General features: G+C 47.0%; 2 protein-coding genes and 1 long non-coding RNA gene across 3 annotated transcripts; 1 reads left to right on the forward strand and 2 right to left on the reverse strand.

Moving 5' to 3' along the window:
- Positions 1-1965: 1965 nt before the first annotated feature.
- LOC135257718 (uncharacterized) lies at positions 1966-14602 on the reverse strand. The gene is made up of 3 exons (XR_010330711.1): positions 14315-14602; positions 13309-14007; positions 1966-2116 (listed from the first exon to the last, which is right to left on the reverse strand). It is a non-coding gene; the product is annotated as an uncharacterized LOC135257718 (long non-coding RNA).
- On the forward strand, positions 6569-13946 carry chgb (chromogranin B). Its single transcript, XM_064340764.1, has 5 exons — positions 6569-6818; positions 7250-7296; positions 7435-7528; positions 10286-11865; positions 13451-13946. Exons 1-5 carry the CDS (start codon positions 6773-6775, stop codon positions 13532-13534), a joined length of 1851 nt encoding a protein of 616 aa, XP_064196834.1. The 5' UTR covers positions 6569-6772; the 3' UTR covers positions 13535-13946.
- A 632-nt stretch (positions 14603-15234) lies between the features above and the next one.
- Positions 15235-21993, reverse strand: trmt6 (tRNA methyltransferase 6 non-catalytic subunit). The gene is made up of 11 exons (XM_064340765.1): positions 21709-21993; positions 21342-21472; positions 20849-20958; positions 19631-19722; positions 19027-19110; positions 18509-18633; positions 17936-18228; positions 16973-17058; positions 16490-16592; positions 16299-16385; positions 15235-15727 (listed from the first exon to the last, which is right to left on the reverse strand). Exons 1-11 carry the CDS (start codon positions 21819-21821, stop codon positions 15566-15568), a joined length of 1386 nt encoding a protein of 461 aa, XP_064196835.1. The 5' UTR covers positions 21822-21993; the 3' UTR covers positions 15235-15565.
- Positions 21994-22296: the final 303 nt, after the last annotated feature.

Here is a 22296-nt window from a genome sequence, read left to right on the forward strand (position 1 = left end):
GCCATAGCTACCGAAGAGCAAACAGACATATGTTAATCAACCGGCTACTGCGGCCACTTACTTCGTTTTCAGATGGAATTATGAGCATTTTCTATTTATCGACACAAACACACGGAGATGCATGCGTGCTGTACATAATTACTGCACATGAAGATGAATTATGGGTTTTTCTGTCCTTGACTGACACATCGGGACTAATTACTTCGGTCCGTTCGCATAAAGCATAATCGCCATGCCACTTATTCATTTATGAAAGGAAAGGACGCTGTGAAAAGGCTACTAAATTATATGCATATGTCCAATTTTATTTTAGCGATCAGCTCGTTTCCTCTCCCTAATAAAAGTTGGGTGTATATTTATAGTGTATATATTTTTATATTTTTTCTATCTTATATAACGTGAATTGTCTTAGACCTTTTGATTTTAAATACGTTGCGCCTGAAATGTTGAGCCTCTCACAGCACAATGTACCCATCATTCTGTGAAGATCCAGGAAGATCGCCCCCTACTGGCCCACCAACATCGCTTCCAACAGCAGCGTAACTTGCGCAGAGGACTCCCAGCCGAGCACTAGCGCGTAGCTCCAGATGCTAGGCAGAGGAAGGCTACAGGGCGGGATGGCTGCTGGCCGTTTACATGGAAAACTACTGACTATCTAAGGACTCCATGTGTGACTGTATATGCAACAGGGATTCTGTTAGTCAGGTCCACACTAATGAAAGTCATTCACCCATTCACACAGCTCACTCACACAGATAGCACAGACACATTCACCCATTCACACAGCTCACTCACACAGATATCACACACATTCACCCATTCACACAGCTCACTCACACAGATAACACACACATTCAGCCATTCACACAGCTCACTCACACAGATAACACACACATTCACCCATTCACACAGCTCACTCAAAGATAACATTCACCATTCACACAGCCACTGCAACAGAAACAATTACCATTCCACAGCTCAACCAGTTACAAAATTCATCCATTCAAGAACAAGAAAACCTTCACTATTCACACAGCTGGATACTATAACACATTCACATTAACATCTCACACTATTTTCCCTTCAAGCTCACTCGCATTAGGACAAATTAATTAAAAAAAACATAAAACACACCTGACACCCCTCAACAGATAACACACACATTCACCCATTCACACAGCTCACTCACACAGATAACACACACATTCACTCATTCACACAGCTCACTCAAATGCATGTCACTTATTGGGCAGCACTGAACAGAAAGCAGTTCGATATCCTACTAGTGAGAGAACCAGTTGTGCTAAATATGCACCATTCAAGAACAAGAAAATTTCAATATCAAAGATGGGATATTTATAACAATGTTACATAACTTCTAACTTTTTTTCTCTGAAGCGGTCTCTGCATTATGGCAAATTTAAAAAAAAGAAGAAAAACAGCACTAACTCTAACAAAAACACCGGCCTGGACTGAATCAGTATTCATTCCTAAGAAGCTGTGCAAATCGTTTCATCTGAAACACAGTTGGGTGATAAAACTGATGATTGGCGATCCAGCCAATCTGTGCTTGTTGAGAAATGAAGCCACCAGAGTGAAGGGAGAAAAAGCCTGACTGAAAGCAGGGGTGTGTTTACCGGCCCCAAAACACAATTCCAATATTTTTCAAATCGGCCCCAAAAAACCACACATATAAAAGTGATGTTTAGCAATTTAGGGAAAGTGCACACGCCCTACATTAGTGTCCTTAAAATTGTGAGGCCTTAGCAGCCCAAACTCAACTGACAGCATTGCTTTTGTGTGCTCAAAGCTGTAGTTACTTATTATTTTCGGTGGTCTGTGCTTATCTACAGGGCGCAAGATGCTTACTAAAGCACAGTTCATGCATTGTTTGGAGAAAATATGAACAAATAACAAAACAGAAACATTATAACTCACTAACGCCTTCCTCCGCCAACTCACCTGCCAACCGCCAACTGCCAGCCTGCTGCTGCCAAGCTCACTGTCCGCGCCAGCCTGCCAAGCCATCCCGCGCACATGCCCAAACCCGCACGCGTGTGCAGAAAAGTGCTCCAGCATCCCTCTGGGGGGTTACGCAGTTAGAAACCCTGTTTCCCTGACAACAGAACAGTGCAGAAGAAGGGCCAAATGTAAAATAAAGCAGTCGTTACGGAGTGAAAGTGTGAGGAGAGGCGCGTGGCACAGTCCAAGGGTTTGCCAGCTCATGTACAACTCACCCCCCATGCAATGGGCCACTGGGACCAACCCCCCCTCCCCCCGCAATGGTACTTTCTGTACTGTGATCCCACCTCTGTCTGTAACCCTCTCTGCTGCCCCAGTGCATGGATGGGCCCCAGAGCCTGGTAGCCATTAAGGCTCTGTTCTACCGCGTGGATGGGCCACACAATGACCGGTAACCCCTCGGGACAATGCATAATTTGCAGTAATGTTGCCCCAGGCTCACTTTTCCCAGAATTCTGTCGGGCCCTGTCGTTTGCAGCGAATGGGCATCGCTGCTCATTTTTTCCCAGCAGTCTGTGGGAGAGGTCAGAATGGCGGGAAGCCGCTGCAGCGGCGGCAGGGCTTTGATCAGGCTGAATGGCAGGGGAAAGCGAGCCGTCACAAACACCGCACACTGAGCGAGGGGAATTACAGCAAATCTGCTGCTGTTGCCTTTGATATGATTTACCTGAAAACAAAAAACAAATAAATAATAACCCACACAGTGCGCTCCCGACGGGGGGAAATTCCACTTTTGTCTCAAGACCTGGTTCTAATGCACCGTGTCACTGCACAGATCAAAGCTCAAAGGCTTTTTGGGGCTCTGATTTTAACGTGGCTCTGGTCTGCACCATTAAAGTATGCCCCAGCATAGAAATGACCTTTGGTAAAAGACAAGCAGCCCGTGAAGCACCGATCAGATGAGATGCTTCTTTTCAGCCGAATTCAGGATATTCTGCTGTTTTTTTAACGACACTGTATTTCTTTAAAGCTGGGCCAGCTCTTTATGGCTCAATGCAGTATTAATGGAGCCCAGAACATCCCCTACATGGCGTCTGTATAATTCATGGCACTCGGCTCACAAGATCCTCACAAGCGCTAAAAAACACAAGGCCGTAGCAACCCTGAAGCAGAGCGCCCGACGCGCATCCCAGAATGCAACACCAGAACCTCTCCCTTATTAAAACAAAACAGCCACCCCCCCCACCCCCCCATGCCCCAAGCAGATCTCCCTGGGATTTCCCTCCCTCCCTCCCCACAAGCTCAGAAACAAAGGAAACGGCAGCAGAGGGGTCAAAGGTCACCCAAACAAGCGTGTAAAGAGCAGCTGATTGGCCGTTTCCCAGCAGAGCCCCAGGCGCGCTGCGGTCAGGATCACCTGTGCTGGGCCCGGACCTGCCACGGGACGTCCTGCCCGCCCCGAGGTAAAGACCGCCCCGTATATCACAGGCACGGCTCTGCCAGCGCACCTGCAGTCTCTGGGAAATTCGGACGGGTGGCAGGGAGCCAGAGAAACACCACTCCCTATCTGCTCCCTCTTCTCAGAAAACGGCTATCTACCACGCTGGACCGGGCGGCATCTGGCCCTCACTGTCAGCTCCATCCATCTTAATCCAGCACTCGCTCTCCATCGCCCGTCTGCCAGGCCCGTCTGGGGGGGGGGGGGGGGTGAAATCTAATCCCCACTGAGCCAGACCCACTGTGGGGGAGAGCACCGTTAACCCTACCAACCACTCGGCAGTCTCTTCAGACTGCACCTGGCCTGACCATCACAGGGAACTCCCAGTCCAGGATCCCGCTCATCAGATTACCAGCAGGTAAAGTAAACTCCATTAGAGATGCACACCTGGGGGCCCAGCTGTAAACGCTGCTATTAAGGCCTCAGACACAGACTCCTGCTGCTCCGAGCCTCACTGGGGGTTCTGATCTCATTTCAGCTGCCATTTTTACACCTTTAAGTCTTCCTCGGCTGATCTTCGTTTTTAGTTAGAATACAAGGTATGCAACAAACGCCGTTCTCTCGCTCACACTTTCTCTCGCTCCTTCCCTTGTGTCTCCTCCATTTTGTAATAGTGTGATTATCGAGAACCTGCCGCAATAAAAAACCTTGGTGCCGGATAGTCCCACCCCTCCTTCAAAGCTCAAACCTTCTTGATGAATGTTTTAATATTTTCACACTGCAACACTCAGGCCCGTTTTCCAGAGAGTTCATTCATTACCCATAATGAGGGGACACGCTTCCCCTCAGAGTCCCTGCTGCATTTTTAATACGCTCTGGATGAGGGGCTCTGTGAAGTTTTTACAGTGTGCAGGGGCAGCATCAGCATCAGTAAGAATCCGTCATTTCATTCTGCCTTACGCAACAGCCTCCCATCCGAGAAACACTCGTGTGAGAGCCGAGAGCTTCCCAGGAGGGGTGTGAGGTTTGGGGTGCCCTTTACGGGGGGGTGCCAGGTCTCCAGGGGTTCCCCACTTTCCGACAGCCCTGCCTCATCGGTCTTCTGAAAGTGCATCTCAGTCTGAGACTCTGCGCCCTGGTCCTTCCCTCTTATAGCCAGTGCCCAACATGCCCAAGAGAGCCCGAAAAACATGACACGCCCACAACACAAGACACGCCCACAACACAAGACACACCCACAAAACAAGACACGCCCACATGACACCAATTAGGCTGCTTCTTCTACATTCAATCAACAAAATACACAAGTAGGTAAAAACATAACTGCTGACTCACCATGAATTATGTATGGGTACCATTTCCATAGTTTGTATTCCCTGTTTTTAATTCGACCCGTTAGATCTTATTTAGTTATTAACGCAGTTGTAATTATTTGTCGTTCATTAATGCGGTTGCATTAGTGTCATTTAGCCGAGGTATTTTTCACGAGTTTGGAGTGTTAATGGGTTAGAATGGAGTTTACATTACAGCACGTAATTCTGAGTCATTTCCCCTGCTTCATAGATCTCACTCTCCGTGCAGCAGCTACATTATTTATAAGCACAGGCTCAGACTTTCTCCTTCTGTTCCTGTAACAGATGTACTGCAGAAGCAGCAGCACATGCACAGATCATATATAGCCATCCCTCTACATCCTCCTCATATACTATTCCTCATTTGGCTGCACATTGTCACAAAATGAGAATACTGATGATGTGATTATAAAATATACTAAAATATCCCCTAGAAAAGTAAACTACAGGCTCCCCTTGAGGGAGAGACGCTGCACAGTAACAGCACAGCTGCGCAGACACTGACAGAAGCCCAGCTGCGCAGACGCTAACAGAAGCCCAGCTGCGCAGACACTGACAGAAGTCCAGCTGCGCAGATGCTGACAGCAGCCCAGCTGCGCAGATGTTGACAGCAGCCCAGCTGCGCAGGCGCTGATGAAATCGTGAGTAACAGGGCCTCAGAAGCACTAGAGACCAGGACTACAAAGAAGACAGAAACAGTCCCTGCGCTGTTGCACAGGGGTGACGAGGGGGACACGATTTACCAGGCAAAGTGCCGCTCTGTGGGGATGCAGAACTCAGGGAAAGTGCCTGGTTGGCCAAACCAACAGGGTGACAGGGGCGTTCAGCTCTCTCTCTCAGAATAAACCGTAGGCCTGAAAACCTAAAGTACCTTTTCCTGTGTTAATTAGATGTAGCTTAGATGACTTCTTTTTTTTTAAATGGCAAATCTTTCAAGAGAATGGCCAAACAGTGAGAGAAACAAGTCAAATGGTTCTCCTGGGGCTTAAAAAGCATTCCTCCAACTGCACAGCAATATGCAGCAATATATTCATTCTGCTCAGCCATTAAAGTCTGAAATCGTATTTTCTATTAAAGGGCTAAAATTGTTTAATTTATAAAAAAATAATTGCAAACAATGTCTGCATAAAAAATTACGACGATTAAGCTTAGATAATTTTATTCTCATAATAGCAACTATAAACTGCATTCATAACGTAGACGGGTGGCGGCTTAAAGTGATGCTAAAGCATTAAAATGAGACTGGCCATAATAAATAAAAAATAATAATTCTGACCCCCGTAATTATCACAAAGCAAACAGACAATCGGATTTGAATTTGCACAGTAATAGAGGCTGAACGGTTACATTGAAATGTCACACGAAAACAAGTTTGCTGTAATTTTATAAGGAATCTACGGAGTTGAATATCCCTTATTGGATTTTATTGGATGCTCCCGGGAGACAAACGGAGATGCTTTCCCCTCCAATAGCGTCGAAAGTATCCGATTTACTTCCCCAATAAGACGCCTATTGGTCTACAACTTTAAATGCTGTAGCCTACCCTCCTCACAAAGTCTGAGAAAAATGTAGAAATCATCGACGGACTAGCGAGCGAAAGCCACTTCAAACCGAATTCCTAATAAACTGCGGCACGCGCAGGGGGGGAGCATGTTGACATGCCACCGCGAAATTACCGCTAATGTCACATCATTCGCGGAGTTCGCAATACTAATAATTAAGTACGGATTGGCATTTTCTTGTTGGGGACTTCGTGACGCAGGTCTCTGGTAATAAGCACAACTCCCCCGCCTCCTCGGTCTGTAGACGGCTCTATTGTACCGACCCTTCTTATAGCGGAGCAGAATGATCTAGCTCGTTCTTGCGCAGTGAGCTGTGCACGCCGCTCGCGCTCCGACTCTCAGCGGGCGAGTTTTATTTCAACTTGCCGCGCGCTTTTTTTGTTTGTTTGTTCTCTTTTATTTTGTTACTGAACGAGCAACACAAGATCCATCGCCAAATATTCGCCACATTTCCCACTATGAAACTTGCGTTTCTTGTTGCTTTGGCGGTATCTTTCGTCGGAGGTAGGAACATGCTTTTGGAAATAATGAGGTTTTGGAGAGGGGGAGGGAGCCTGTCTTTTCAGAACCGTGGACAGCAGCTTCAAGTGAGGGTAACGTCGGGAGGGAAGGAAATCATGTAGACTGGACAGATTTACTCCGCATGCAAAAATGTAATCCAACGGTATAATGATTCTTTATTCGTTTTCCACCTGAAGCTTTCAATTGACAAAACAGTTTTACACCCTGTCTAAAGACATAGTATATTTTGAATACACTGTCCAAGCGACCCTCTATTAGTTATTAGTATTGAGTAGCCAATATGCTGAGATAGAATCAGTCGACTTTGATCCGTAGCGGCACTAATCGTAAAATTTTACAGAGCCCTTGCTTGGACCTGGTCGCGCTTTATTTCGTTCCGTTCATTGTTTTGAAAAATATTCTTGCATTTGCAGATAATCTGTCCCTTCCCACTGGAACAGAATCGAAGAGGGAGGACTCGGTACGTGTGTTTACACCAATAACAATTGAGAGGCATGTCGGGGGGAAAAAAAGAAATTGAGAAGAAACTTGCGTTGTATTCTAGCAGCAGTAGCCTGTACAAGTGGAAGGGAAATTAAGACACGCTGTTCAATTTCAGGTGACGCGCTGCATTGTCCAGGTGCTGTCCAAGGCACTTTCCAAACCAAACGCGACGCCTGTGGATCCAGAATGCAGAGACGTCATAAAATCAGGTAAGTTCCCAATTCCCATAAGCAGGCTATGGCGTAACTTCGTCCCGACTATCCGCGGGTACATACGCTGGCCTTTCAGCACTGTGGCTGTTAATATTAATGTTTTTTTGCGCTATAAAGTGGCGTATTTATAATGCATTTTCTCCTCGGTCCACTCCGTTCACGCCAAAGCTGCTACGCTGTCATTTGAAACCGCTGAAAAAAACTGGTTGTCTTTTGCACGTGCTAAATGGTTGCCTTTTTTGCTCGTTCACCCGAACCCAGGGGACGAGGCGTCTTATTCACGTACTCCCTATTAGCGAGACACCGGAGTGAAATGTGACTGAGGCCAACTCAAACGGTTCTATAATATTTACCTCTGACAGCGCCGAGACGATTTTATTGTATGCATATTTATTATAAGAGTTTGGGCTGCAGCCAATAGAAACGACGAAAATCTGGACATAAAGCAGTCGATAAATGAATTCATCTCCTCAGCGCTATAGACATCACGACTGCTGCATTCCACGGGGAATAAATGGTGTTTACTGGATAATACGTCGGATTTTGGGTGCAGTGCTGCACTAGTGAACTAAACTGCGATGCTCGGTATGTTTTAGAGCACAGTTTGACAGCAGATTCATGCGCGAGCTCATAAAACAATGTTTTTAAAAACCTGTGTGAGCTTGACGACCGTAACAAAATATAAGGTAAAGCGATGTTCATTTTCTGGGATCACAGCACGATTCTGTTTGAATAATCTATGTAGACTCTCCGAACACGCTATTAGACTGGTGATATGTTCAGAGGTAAAATTCTTCACACATTAAAATTCCTGTTAACGCAGATTTTCATTGTCGACTTCTATAAAACTTTTTTAAAACTCTGCGTAACTGCATTACCTAAAAAACATTCACGTTTTAAGTGTTAAAGACGAACCATGCAAAAAAAATAATAATAATACTAATTGTAAATTGAAGTGATTTAAAAGGAAAAAAAAAAACATTTCCAGTGTGCAATATATTATCTGTCACCGAGAAAAACACCACCCGCCCCCCTTCCCCATAACAGTTGAAGCTGTCGTGCTACGCCGTGTTCATAAACATTTTGTATAAAAGATTATTAAAGATTTCTCGCTGACCCTGAGCACTGAACGGGGACACGATGCGCAGATACAGATCTCGTTTACTGAGCACCTGGCGAGCATGGACCACATTCCCCCCGGGACATGAAATTACTCTTTCATAAAGAGTTGGATAAATATCTGACATGGATCTACTTTTATTCTAAAACAAACATATAAACATGTTAGCCAGATCAGCTGCAGTGCAAGGTAAATCTCCCAATCATAGATATTATCTGGGAAAACCACAAAATCCTAAATATATTTCTGCAAGAGGTGTACTCATTTTTTTTTTTTTTTTTAACAAAATCAACATCGTGTGCCCTCCAATACGCTATGTGCCAGATTCACTGCAGGCACAGAAAACCTGTGCCTACTGTGAGCTGAAGCCTTCGGTAGAGGGACTGGCCTTCAGTAAGCACGTTCAGCCCAATAAAGAAAAGGACCAGAGAAGGGGAATCGTGTAGAGAGACTCCAAATGTATAAAGGACACAATGATGAGTGCAAGTAAAAAAACAGGCTATGGACGCAGAAAAATGTTCAATGTTCAAATCAACTCAGACAGCGTACATATGCTCCCTACTGGACTCACGTGTACTCTGGCAGAACTGGATGAACGCTGGAGTTTTTATACTGTGTAAATTTAATATACGAGGAAAGCAGTTGAAAGAGAGCTGCGCTCTATAAAATCTCCAGTCGTAAAAAACAAAGTGAACGAATCTCCCTTCCGGAAAAAAAATGAAGCAAATAGAGCAACCTCACAGGGATGCGCAGTCCGGCCATTTCCTCAGCACAGTTTCAGCGAGAGGAGGACATTTTTCAGACATATAAATATCTGGAGGTGTGCAGACTGGAAGACGCTGGATAGGACTCGCTCCAGCAGGTAAAGAAGCTCTGTGTCTGCCCAATATCTGAGTGTTTTCTGTCATCAGTAGGCATGCATTCATATTTTCTCTGGACTGAAATGAGTTAAGTCAGGTGACAGCGATGACTTATGCCTACCTCTCCTACTCCTGAACTCACATCCCCCCAAATGCATGTCCACAGACTAAGTAATCCGTACGAGAGGCAATATCCAACTTTAAAAAGTGATCTTTTATGCTTTTTAAGCCATCATTAAGATGAAGTTTAAAGCATGTAGTGTTTTCATGTGAGCGACAGTGTCCACTTTCAGGGGAGAGGGAAACGTAACTTTGCATCAGGCTGTTACATATGGAGTGAGCGGCACAGCCCAGGCCAGCTAGCGGACCACTCTGGCGAGCTCTGACTGATGCGTGTCCGAGCTCTTAATGACATCGTTCATTTTAGTGCGTCCTCTTTTTCACTCTCTTTCAAGCTGAGCTCACACAGACACGAGACAGAGGAAGATGGTTCATGTGCAGCTTTCGCAAGGGTACTGTGGGTGTTGGATCAACCAGTAGGGGTCGCTGCTAAGCAAATAAATACAGCTATCCCGGCTTACTGAACCCCCTCCTCCCGTGGCGGTGCTACGGTCACCCAGCTAACACAAAACGTTCTCGCAATGTCGCCAACATGTGGCAGCACTGTTATAACACTGTCAAAACATTCCAGTAACGATGTGAGAACGCTCTGTGCCAGCTGCGATTGCGTGTATCCCTTTGTTGCGTAGTAACAGGCCCCTGTCTCCCCCGCAGGCGTGAAACACGAAGCCGCGGTGAAGAAGAGCGATGATGAAGAGGTGGTCCAGAACAAGGAGGAGGAGGAGGTCAAAGGTCGTGAAGAGGAGCCCAGCCTCAGAGACCTGAACAAAGAGGATGCCGAGAACATCAAGGAGCTCCTGAAGGCGATGGAGGAGAAGCGCCAAGATCTGGAGGACAAACGTCACCATGGAGACGGCACTGAGGAAGAGGAGGAGCAGGAAGAAGAGGAGGACGTCTCCAAGCGAAGTCACCACGGCACGTCAGACCACAGCCCCAGGGAGGAGCCAGACGCCGACGAGGAGAAAGAGAAGCGCATCTGGAAACCGACTCACAGGTACCACCACAAAAAGCATCGCCGCAACGGAGAGCCATCGGAGGAAGAGTCTGAGGAGGTGAGCTCCGAGGAGAAGCGGTCGGAGTCTGAGGAGGAGGCCGAGGACAGGGAGAAGCGCATCTGGAAACCCACACACAGATACCACCACAAGAAGCACCGGCGCAGCGGAGGCTCGGACGAAGAGTCGGAGGAGCTCGCCTCTAAAGAGAAGAGGTCTGAATATCCGGAGGAAAGTGAGGAGAGGGAGAAGCGCATCTGGAAGCCCACACACAGATACCACCACAAGAAGCACCGGCGGAGCGGGGAACCTTCGGAAGAGGAGTCTGAAGAAATCACCTCTGAAGAGAAGCGATCCGAATCATCAGAAGAAAGCGAGGAGAGGGAGAAGCGGATCTGGAAACCCACTCACAGGTACCACCACAAAAAGCACCGGCACACCAGAGGCCAGTCGGACGAAGAACTGGAGGAGCTGAGCTCTAAAGAGAAAAGGTCAGAGTTCTCCGAGGAGAGTGAAGAGAGAGACAAGCGCATCTGGAAGCCCACGCACAGATACCACCACAAAAAGCACCGCCGCAGTGGGGAATCCTGGGAGGAGGAGAAGAGGAGCCAATCAGATGAGGGCGAGGAGGACGAGAGGGTCAGACTAGGCCACGCGGAGAATAAGAGACACCATCCAGCCGAAATCTTTGAGGAGGTCCTCAAGCGGCACGGCATGGAGGAGGAGGACGAGGAGGAAGGGCCAGAGCAGAGGCACCGCCCATCAAAGAAGAGACACGAGGAGGAAGAGGAGGAAGAGAAGAGGCACCTCGACAAAGAAGACGAACCTCGCCGAAATGAGGACGACGAAGAGGAGGAAGCGGAGAAAGAGGCAGCGATGAGGTACCTGCTGGCCAAGAAGAGGAGCGAAGAAGAGGGGCACCTCCTCAGCGAGGAGGAGGAGGAGGCGATGGAGAAGAGGTCTCCCTGGGAGTACCGCGGCTACTACCACCCGGCCTGGTGGAAACGCGCGGCCCTGGGGGGCGGAGCCCTGAGGGGCGAGGCCCCGGAGGCGGAGGAGGAGAGGAGGAGCTGGTGGAGTGAGCGGCCAGCCCACCGCCCGCCGGAGAAGCGGCCGTACTCCGCCAGCCAGATGGACCAGCTCGCCAAACTCCTCAACTACAAGAAGGCCGAGCTGGCCGGCCTGTCGGAGCCACAGGAGGAGAAGCGGACTCTGCACCAGAGGCCTCTCACCCCGGAGGAGGTAACGTGAGGGGGGACACAAAATCCCACCAATAATTAATCCGTTTTCGTTTTTTTTTTTTTTAAAGAGGGAAATCTTCATTTTCTTCATTACTGCTTGATTCCCAACTCATCACATATTGACACTTGGTCAGAAGCCCTTGGCGTCACTCTACAACACACAAGGATGTCCTAGGTAACCCTATAGACATAAGTAGAAACCCACAGCATCTTTATGTTGACGCCAAGTGTAAAGGGGAACAGTGTATCTTGCCAGATCGTAACAATCCAATGTAACTGAAATGGTTTCGGAAAAATTGAACATTGTGAATCACAAATTACAAGCAAGCAAACTAGAAAGGTATAGCCTTCCCCCATCCTTTCTACCCTTGGTGTCAACATAAAGATGCTGTTGAGACAAACAGCAGTCACAGTGCTCACACTGGGCTCTAAAACACATGCATGAGTTAATTTCATCTGGGATGTACAAACTTCACCCCACAGTCCTTCCAAGGCTATGAAACATGTTGAAAATATTGCAGGAGGAATTACATTTCTTCAGCTGCCAGCTGTAAACTAGCTGAAACTTCAACACTGCCTGAAACCCAGAGCGCACACACACTGGGCTGTAAATACACCAATGTTCTGTGCGGGCCTTGGGGCCATAACTCACGGGCCAAACTAATTTTGCTGAATTCAAGTATAAAACTGAGCATGAGGGATCTGCAGCAGGAGGCAGCGATATTTCAGCGAATCGAACCCAAATGATTTCAGATATAAAGACCTTTCTCCCGCCAATTTAAGATTTGAAGACTTGGGGGGGAAAAAAATTGAAAGAACAGGAAGAATGGAAGCATACATTCTCAGCGTTACGGCTCCCATGATGCATATAAAATATATATTTTATCGCACATTTTTGCGCAGGATCAAAGCTCGAGACAGAACTACAGAACCGCCAATTTGTGTGTGTGAGAATGTGTTGATATGCATGTGTGGTCAATTCCAGAGAGCAAAATTGCTCTCGGTTAGCGGGCTGAAATTGCCACTAGCCCCCCACCCCCATGCGAATACTTTGCCGCGAGTTTCCCATAATTACACTGCAGGCGCTCCGCGGTGACCGGGCGGCTGTCACCGCTCTAGAGTGGGAGGATGCATTGCCTTTACCGCCAACCCCCCCCCCCCCACCATGCCCCGTAACGATCACACTGGGACCAAATACGAGTTTCTGACTGCGTCCCCCGAGCTGAGTACGCTAAGCCCAATGTTACACTACAGGCACATAAGGGCTAGGGGGCTAATTGATCTCTTCCTACGGTTTTCCAGAGGAGCACGCTACAGTGCAGTGCTGTCTCCGATGCTGCAGCTGCACTAATTGGAGCCCAATTAAAAGAGGTTTGGCCCAAAATGTCAGACAGAAATGTCCATGTATAATGTATAAATGACTTAAAAAGAGGCTTTACTGTACCGGTCATTGGACCTTGGGATGAGCCGCTCGCTACAAGGGCCGCGATTAGAGGCGGATTCAGCTTCAAGGCGATACTTCACCCTGTTCGGACCGCCGGACGAAATGACAGCGACTCTTTCCCCACCCCCCGTTTTCTCTGCAGGAGAAGGAGCTGGAGAACCTGGCAGCCATGGACGTGGAGCTTCAGAAAATAGCGGAGAAGATCCACGAGACGCAGAAGGACTGAGCGGGGACGTGACGGAGAGCGACGGCTTCTACGGCCAGCGTAACGAGAGCGACGGGCGATGGCCGCCGTCTGACATGCAGGGCGGCCGCTCTTCTGCTGAAAATAACATTATTTTAAAAAGAGTATTTAAGAAAAAAAATAGCATTGTTCCTGATGCACTGGAGTAAACATTTGTATTTGTGCCATTGAATTAAAAACATTTAAAAAGTTACACACACACACACAAACAGACGCACACACACTGGCATGGGAATCATTTAGAACTACATAGAAACCTATATGGAAAAACAAGTGTTTTGCTTATGCGTTGAACATTTGAATGATTGTCTGTGTTCTTAACAGGTCATTGTTTCTTTTCTGGCAGTTGCCATTGCATCAATAAAGATTATGAATTATTCTGGGACCAAAAATACTCACCCTCTGAGAATAATGCTTTTCACGCAATCCAGTGCGCCACTTAGCATTAAGTACTTCTGAAACATACAACAAATAACAGAATCCTTCATTTGGTGAATTTCTTCAGTAAGACACGTAGCCCACAGTCAGTAATGAAGGTAAATTAATTAACATAGGACTGACCGACTGTAACGTAAATAAAACGATGTTAGCCTACTTGAGTTCAAGAAAGATGTGGACCTATGCCCATTGCCCACAGCTATCTATAAAACACCTTACAAGATTTCTGTCAGATGCTTTTTTAATGGGCGCCATCATGATTATACGAGTCGAACACACAGCCACCATAGTCAGAACGAAATCCCCAGGTCCACACAGGCCTACCTCATTATGAACGACTTCCTGGACGACGCGATTTCTAGGTCACCGTTAAAACGACATTCCAACAAGGACGGTTATTAAAATACGGTTTACAGACTTCTATTAGTCCACAACGTTTTAAGTTTCAATTATAGTATCTGAGCGTTATTTTAAATAACGTTCAACGTTCACATTTTTAAATATTTACCTGAAAACTAGTTGGCTACATAACGTAACTGAAAGCGACGCCTCTTTTTCCGTTGCCTGTTAGGGCGCTCACACCTGAAGCCCCGCGTGCCAAATGATTGCACGCGCTCGCTTTCCAACCTTTTTACGTTCGGAACGCGACAGGAAGTGCAGCTCCATAGTTCATAGTAAACAATTTCACGATCACATTTTGGGGTGTAAAACATTACATAAGCACAATTAAACGCCATAGCTGACATCCAAAACCCCACTTCACTAATTAATCACGAAAAATGCAGCTTAATGTATTCACGTTATATATAATATCCATTCTTTTTATTCATTACATTTTTTTATCCCGTGTTTTTGTTTCTCCCATTTAAAAATGTTCTAATACCCAGGTAGTTTAGTTCTTAAGCCTGACTGTCCGATTATTTAGTTGTCAGGAATACGTGCAACGAAATACTCTCATACTCTTGAGTTGAAGAATATTTTGTTAATCATGATCTAGTTTCCCTAATTTATGCATTACCCTAAATACCATAGCATTCCCATGTGTGAAGGGAGGCACACATATTCTGAATTCTTCTTTTTTGTTACATAAAAATTAGGAGGCATAATAGTCTCAGCATTTAATGATTATACTTTACATTCACTGATTAAACCTCAGTTATCAGACTTTGTGATGTCACAGGTGCATTCGCAGAAGTCAGACACGTGCAATGATAGCTCCACAAAATAAGGGCCTTCAAAAATGGCACGTTTCCACAACGTACTTTATTGAAAAGTCTATACACAGGGAGATCAGAGACACGCTGTGCAAGCCTGCCGTAGCCTAAATCCACGTGTCCATCGCTTGCCACTTCCCGCGAAGGAAAAAAAAAACGGATCCAATATTTCAACATTGCACTGGACTTTTTGAAACGTTACTTTAGACGCAGCTTTGGCGAAACAGGCTCTGTGGCATTCCCGTCAACGCACAAAAAACAGCAAAAAAAGGATTTGGTTCACTCCATTGGACAGGAATAAAAATTAAAACTACAAAAAAAAAATACATATATATATATATAGGGTGTCCCAACACCGACGTCAGCCATCCGCTTCCTGCAATTTGATCCTTTTTGGGGAGGGCTCTTCGGCACTCTGTGGGGGGGTCGGCTTGGGTGGGCCAGCCATGACGGTGGTCCCTGACAGGATGTACCCCCCTCCCCCGCTCATCAGCAGCACCGGGTGAGTCCTGTTGGGCAGAACCTAAAAGGCAGCCCAAGAGCGGACAGGGTCAAAGTTCAATGTCTCTGCACCACTCCCATTGGCCCCCGCACTCATAAGAGCATCTGAATGGCCCAATCAGCCCACTTAGCCTCAGCGTCTCTGCAAGCTTTTACGCCTCTTAGACAGGTAGTTATGTACAAACAGTGAGCATTCTAAATAATTCACCTGCTTAAACAACAGTAAATACTGTGTTAATTGTTGCTCTCTCTCTACAGATTTTCCCTGTATTTATTTATTTTTTTTGCATCAGGCTTCAGTGTGTTTATGAGGTTCAGCTTTGTACCAAACAGTCAGCTGAACATACCCGTTAACGATAATACTATAAGCTAATCACAGCGCCCCCTCCTGGCCAGACAACTACCCTACCCCCTCAACTCCCAGCATTGCAATCAGAGGCTCAGGTATGGAGGCAGAGGTGGTTTATCAGATAGTAACTGACTTTACCTGGTAGTAAGCAAATTTACCTGCTAGAGATGGAGTTTAACTGGTAGTAATAGTAACAGACTTTTCCTGGCAGTAACAAAGTTTATCTAGTAGAGGCAGAATTTACCTGGTAGTGACGGAGCCAGGTCTCGGTGAGTTGAAGATTAATGGTACCGCCTTGTTCCCTGAGCTTAGTGTAGCACTCAATTAGCGGCTAGAGAGAGAGAGAGAGAGAGAGAGAGATCAGTACCAAGACATTCACAGCTCAGTAACCCATACAGCCAATCAGAGCCCAATAACAACCCTTAAGCCAATCACCTCTCTGTACTGAGAGTACACCACGAAGGGGCGGGACGGGGCCATGAATTTCAGCAGAGCCAGCAGCACGGGACAGGGGTGGAGCCGACTGGCGATCACCAAGCTGAAGGGGGCGCAAACACAGAACACTGCATCAATACACCGCTTTCACACTGGAGGTCACATGATATTTCCCCGTCAGGCCCAGCATCCCAAATGTTTTATCTGCTGGCCAATAACCCCACCTGCTGCGGTCTGAACCCCCCCCCCCCAAACCCCCCCGTAACTCCTCCCCCCTGTGCTCTAGTCCTTGCTCCCATTAGCTGCTGTGTAATTATATTAGTGCAATTACCTCCCCTGCCTCCCAAACACAGATCAGTACAAATCCACATATTCAACCTCTCCTTCTTCTCCATGTCTAAATCTCCATACGCTTCTGCTGCCCCCAAGTGGCACAATCAGGCACTGCAATAAAGACAACAAGTTCGGAAAATGCAGACTGACCCATCGGCATTCCGGGGCTGCAACAAAGCAGCAACAGCCAACTGCTTCTTCCTCTTCTCTTCGTTCTTCATCTTCCTCTCCTGAGCCTGAAGAACGCATTATTACAGTGAGAATGTGGCTCCGCCCAGCTAAACACACACACGCATACGCACACGCACAATCTACTAACAACACTGAGCCATTTGGTCATTTAAAAACATGCAGCACAGTAAGTGCTTTATCACTTTGTACTTCCAGTTCATCCCCCTCCTCTCAACATGACTGAGCACGTGCAAGCTTTCACTTGGAGCCTAATTCTTCAAGTGTTCACGCAAGCACACTTCAGACCCAAATCAGATGAATGGAATCAGGAATGCCACACAGTATTTAGCAAGGTGGATGCTCTGGATTCAGCAGAATGACGCTCTGGATTTAGCAGAATGACGCTCTGGATTTAGCAGAGCTACGCTCTGGATTCAGCAGAATGACGCTCTGGATTTAGCAGAGCTACGCTCTGGATTCAGCAGAAGGAAGCTCTGGATTCAGCAGAATGACGCCCTGGATTTAGCAGAGCTACGCTCTGGATTTAGCAGAATGACGCTCTCTTTGTCTCGCAGATTGACAATGACTCGGCACTCCTCTTCGCTGTGCAGTAAATGATGGAGATTTAGTCACCCTGAAGCCCAGACTGCTGCATGAACGTCACTTAGAGAAGACGGATGCATCTGCACTAACCAGCGCACAGCATAACTCAACATTATTTACTGAGGCCTTCACACAGTCCTGATTCTGCAGCTAGACAGAGAGAGAAACAGCAGAGGATGAGAAACGTGAAAGAAAGATAGTAACTGAGAGAGAGAGAGAGAGAGAGGGGCAGACAGAAACAGAAAGAGAGGGGAGGAGAAAGAAAGAAGCAGAGAGAGAAAGAGGGAGAGAGAGAAAAGGAGACAGACAGAAGGAGAGAAGTAGAGAGATAGAACATACTTTATCTTCCCTGCGTTTCTCCCTGTCGTCAGTCTCCCTCTCCATCTCAGACTCCATTTTCTCAACGGTGGAGTCCCCGCCCCCTGACTCCTGGCTCCGCCCCTCGGGATTGGGCTGGGGCGGGGCGTCAGGTTCCTGGGCGTCCAGTGAGAGCTGGCCAGCCAGCAGGGGCTGCACCTTGCAGAGGGGGAAGTCGTGTAGCGTGTGCAGGAAGTGCTTGGGGAAACCGAAGCTATCTGTGGCGGCGCGGACTGGCCCCCCGCCCGGGTACATCTGTATGACCGAGCCGTGACCTGAGAGGGGTCACAACACACACACGCACACACACACACACGCACGCACACGCCGCAAGCGCGCACACACACACACACACACACACACACGCACGCATTAGAACAAAAACAACCTGTCAGAGATGGGTCAGAACCAACACAAATCTGTCATTTCATATTTTTTGGGGTGGGTGTCAGGCGTGCTACAATAACAACATTCTGCAGCGGGACACTAAGCTCCTGATCACGGCCCAGGTTTGACCGCACTGAGTCAGGCGGTGCTCCGGGTTCGAACCCGCACCTCCCATCCGCTCCATGACCGCGCCCAGCACCAGGCCGGCGCACGTCTCGAACACGATGACCTTGCTCCCCGCATGGATGTTCCCCAGCGTCAGCATCTGGGCCAGGCTGTCGTAGCGCAGGTGACTGCGGACACACAGGTGAGGAGACAGCCCAGCTAACGCACAGGTGAGGAGACAGCCCAGCTAACACACAGGTGAGGAAACAGCCCAGCTAACACACAGGTGAGGAGACAGCCCAGCTAACACACAGGTGAGGAGACAGCCCAGCTAACGCACAGGTGAGGAGACAGCCCAGCTAACACACAGGTGAGGAAACAGCCCAGCTAACACACAGGTGAGGAAACAGCCCAGCTAATACACAGCGTTCTCACCATGTTCTCACAGTGGCAATCACAACACGGACAAACTTTAAGGAGTTCCAAGGAGTGTGGGAACCCTGTTTTTACCACGACCTCCACCTCACACAGTGAACTGTGAACTGTCGGTAACCAGCTCCGCCACGTTAAACGGGTCCTACCATATTTTCCCAGGCTCGCGGCCGTGATACATCTGCGCCAGGATGCGCGTGGACGGCTTCAGGATCGTCACGGTATTCTCATACCTGCAGCAGCACCAGACAACAAAAAATCAAAATCTATATTCATAATATTTTCTATTTGGCACGAGCACTCATTAACAATGACATACACGCAAACTCATATTCTGATATTATTCCGAACAAGGCAATATCCTGAATAAAACATGGGACATGTAAGCAGCATAATTCGATTAAGTTCTCATTTTTGGACAGAGGGAGAAACTAACATTTTTGAGAAGCAAATGAAGATCACAAAGGTTGAAATGTTACATGGCCGTTTCATGCTTAATATGCACAGGCGTATGTAGACGGGAATATTAAAAGAACATTCATTTCCTAGTAGCCATGGAAACAGCTCATTCAGAACGTTGTTTTGTTCAAAACAACGGCAATAACCGGAATCCTGGGTGCATGTAAACGCAGTCAATGAGAAACAGGCACAGACCATTGGCTGCCTATCAGAATCACACGTGTGTAGCGTGTAGCATGTAGGAAGACCCGGGCCACAAAGACTGACGCAGCGTGTCAACATGGAGGGACTCACTTTTTCTTCTTCTTTTTGATGTACTTCTCCTGCGCAAACTCCGTCTTATCCCTGAAGCTCGAGCTGTTTTCCACAAGCTGCTGTACGATGTCCTAGAGACCAGAGAGAGGGAGAGAAGAGCACAACAGTCACTGGGTAAAATCCCAAGAATTTAGACCGCTCTAAGTCACGGGTTTTCCCGTGGCGCCCCGTATACGCCAAATGCGATATCAGCGAGGAACAGTCAATGTGTGATGTGAGGTAAAGTGTGCGCTGGGAGAGTTTGGGGACGGGCACGCCCCAGACACTGCCAACGCTCTTTTATGATGCATATTAATCAGTTTGTGACGTCTGTTTATGTACGTGCAGTTGCTCTGCTCACTAATAACCTCCATCCATCTCATAAACTGCATTCTAAATCTCTACAGGACTGCATGATGAACATTACATTTCAGGCGTTTATCAGACGCTCTTATCCAGACACAGCTCCCAGATTTACATGGCAAATCCATGTGCACACCGGGATATTTTACTGAGGCAATGCAGGTTAAGCATCGTAAGCATCTGCAGCCGAAACTCCCCAGATAAAGGGGGCAGTTTGCCATTTTACTGCAGCGCATTGGGGCAACGCAGCACTGCAGGGAACAAATATAACAGTGCAGCAGCACCATTTAGGTGCGGCTAGACGGGGGGAAAAAACACCAAAACTAGTTAAATCCACATGCTGTTACTTTTTTATTGTGGCAGAAATCTAAGCAAAAAAAAGCCAGACTTATTTTCACAAGCTAAAATTCTGTCACGCTTGACAAAAACCAGTCTTCCGATTTGGCACCGTGATACAGTTCCCATTTTATGCTCTGGGTGAGAACATTATCATCTGCGGACAGAATAAATATGTTTTTCGGTGAGTTCTTCCTTTATCGGTTAGGAATCGAAATTCAGGACACAAAACTTGGTCCTGGAGGTGCCAAACCAATACTAGACCTCAGATCAGAGCCACAGATCCACTCAAACATTTCATAACTTCTTCACGGAAACATACATTTTAGTTAACCATTAAGTTTAAAGCTGATTTGGGGATTAATACCCACAGTTTAGAGCTGAACAGGGTTTAAAGCTGATTTGGGGATTAATGCCCTCAGGTTAGAGCTGAACAGGGTTTAAAGCTGGTTTGGGGATTAGAGCCCTCAGGTTAGAGCTGAACAGGGTTTAAAGCTGATTTGGGGATTAGTAACAGACCTGCCCTTTCAGACCCTGCCCCTTCAACGTCTCGATGTCGTCCCTGGTGAGCTTCTGCGACGTCCCGTCGTCCACGATGTTCCTGTTGTCCGTCCCAGCCTCTCTGACCTCTGGGAAGAACACAGTCCAAGACAGAACGTCAACCTGGAGTGACGTCATCATGATGTTACGGTTACACTAGCAGGCTTCAACCTGGAGTAACGTCACCACGATGTTACAGATACACTAGCAGGCTTCAACTTTAGGTGGTTAGCAGTGTGCGAGCAGATTTTGCAGTGAATTTTGGACTGAGCTTTCCAAAATGAATGGTTTCGTGGCACTGTCAAATCTCGCCGTTAAAGGGCAACCATGATTTGACAACTTCGGCAGCCAGATTACGTCATCGACAGTCTGATAGCTCGTGATGCTGCCGGCACAGCAAGACTGATACACACATAACGTGCACGCGTGAATGTTAAAATAAACAACTTTTGTTGTCGGTGACTGACATTACCTGTGATGCTTTCTGTAAGTTTGGGTTTTTTCGGCTGCAGTGTTCCGCCGGAAGCGACTTCAAATGCGGTCCCGTACAGCTCGCCGACGGCATTATCAAGGAAGAACCACTGCTTTTCAAAAATGACTTTCCTGCATGTTAGAATATTATAAACCAATCAACAGGTAATAAAATCACAAAACGTTTTATCGATAGGTATTTGATCAGTATGACATCCATATCCAGTACACCTTAACTTGCTAGCAGCCGTCTTTTTATTTCTCCACCCTGTATCAATGCATAAAGCTGGATGCTAGGGGGCTACTGAGCTCAAAGAGATTACTAGCTACTTGTCCCCTCCGTTATGCTACTGTTTAGCTACACTTACCTATTCTTTTGTATTTGCGCAGCTTTGAAAATGTCTCCTCGTTTCAGCACCACGCAGTCGCCTTCTCCAATCGTACACAGTGCGTCAGGCGAATCGTCCACATTATTCGCCATTCCAACAAGGTGATTTAGCAAGCTAGCTAACACGTTGAGCGTTTAAAGGCTACTGACTGCTTTTCGAACCGAAAACCCCTGGCTAGCTAGCCAGCTAAACTACTTTTCGAATTAAAATGGACGTTTGTGTCGTCCAGTTTTTCCCACGTGCGTATGCACTTCCTAGAAAATAAGGAAGAGCGATCGATTGCAGATGTTAGGGGACGTTCGGCAAAAACAGTCAGCCATGATTGGTTTATCTCTGTCTCACTTCGCTTCTTAACCAATCATAGTAGAATATGTTGAGTGCGTTACTCAATTGCGTGGAGTGCTGAATATCAATATGTAGCAGGAAAAATAAATGATCGCAGACACACGACAGGAGCATCAGCATTTTCTAAATTACAAACGTATTAATGCGATAAGTGCTTGGACTAGACAAAAACTGTCCAAAAAATTTGATTGTTCTTTATAGGAGAGGTTTATGTAGTTATTT

The sequence above is a fragment of the Anguilla rostrata genome, chromosome 6 (genome assembly GCF_018555375.3).
Source record: "Anguilla rostrata isolate EN2019 chromosome 6, ASM1855537v3, whole genome shotgun sequence".
NCBI classification, from domain to species: domain Eukaryota; kingdom Metazoa; phylum Chordata; class Actinopteri; order Anguilliformes; family Anguillidae; genus Anguilla; species Anguilla rostrata.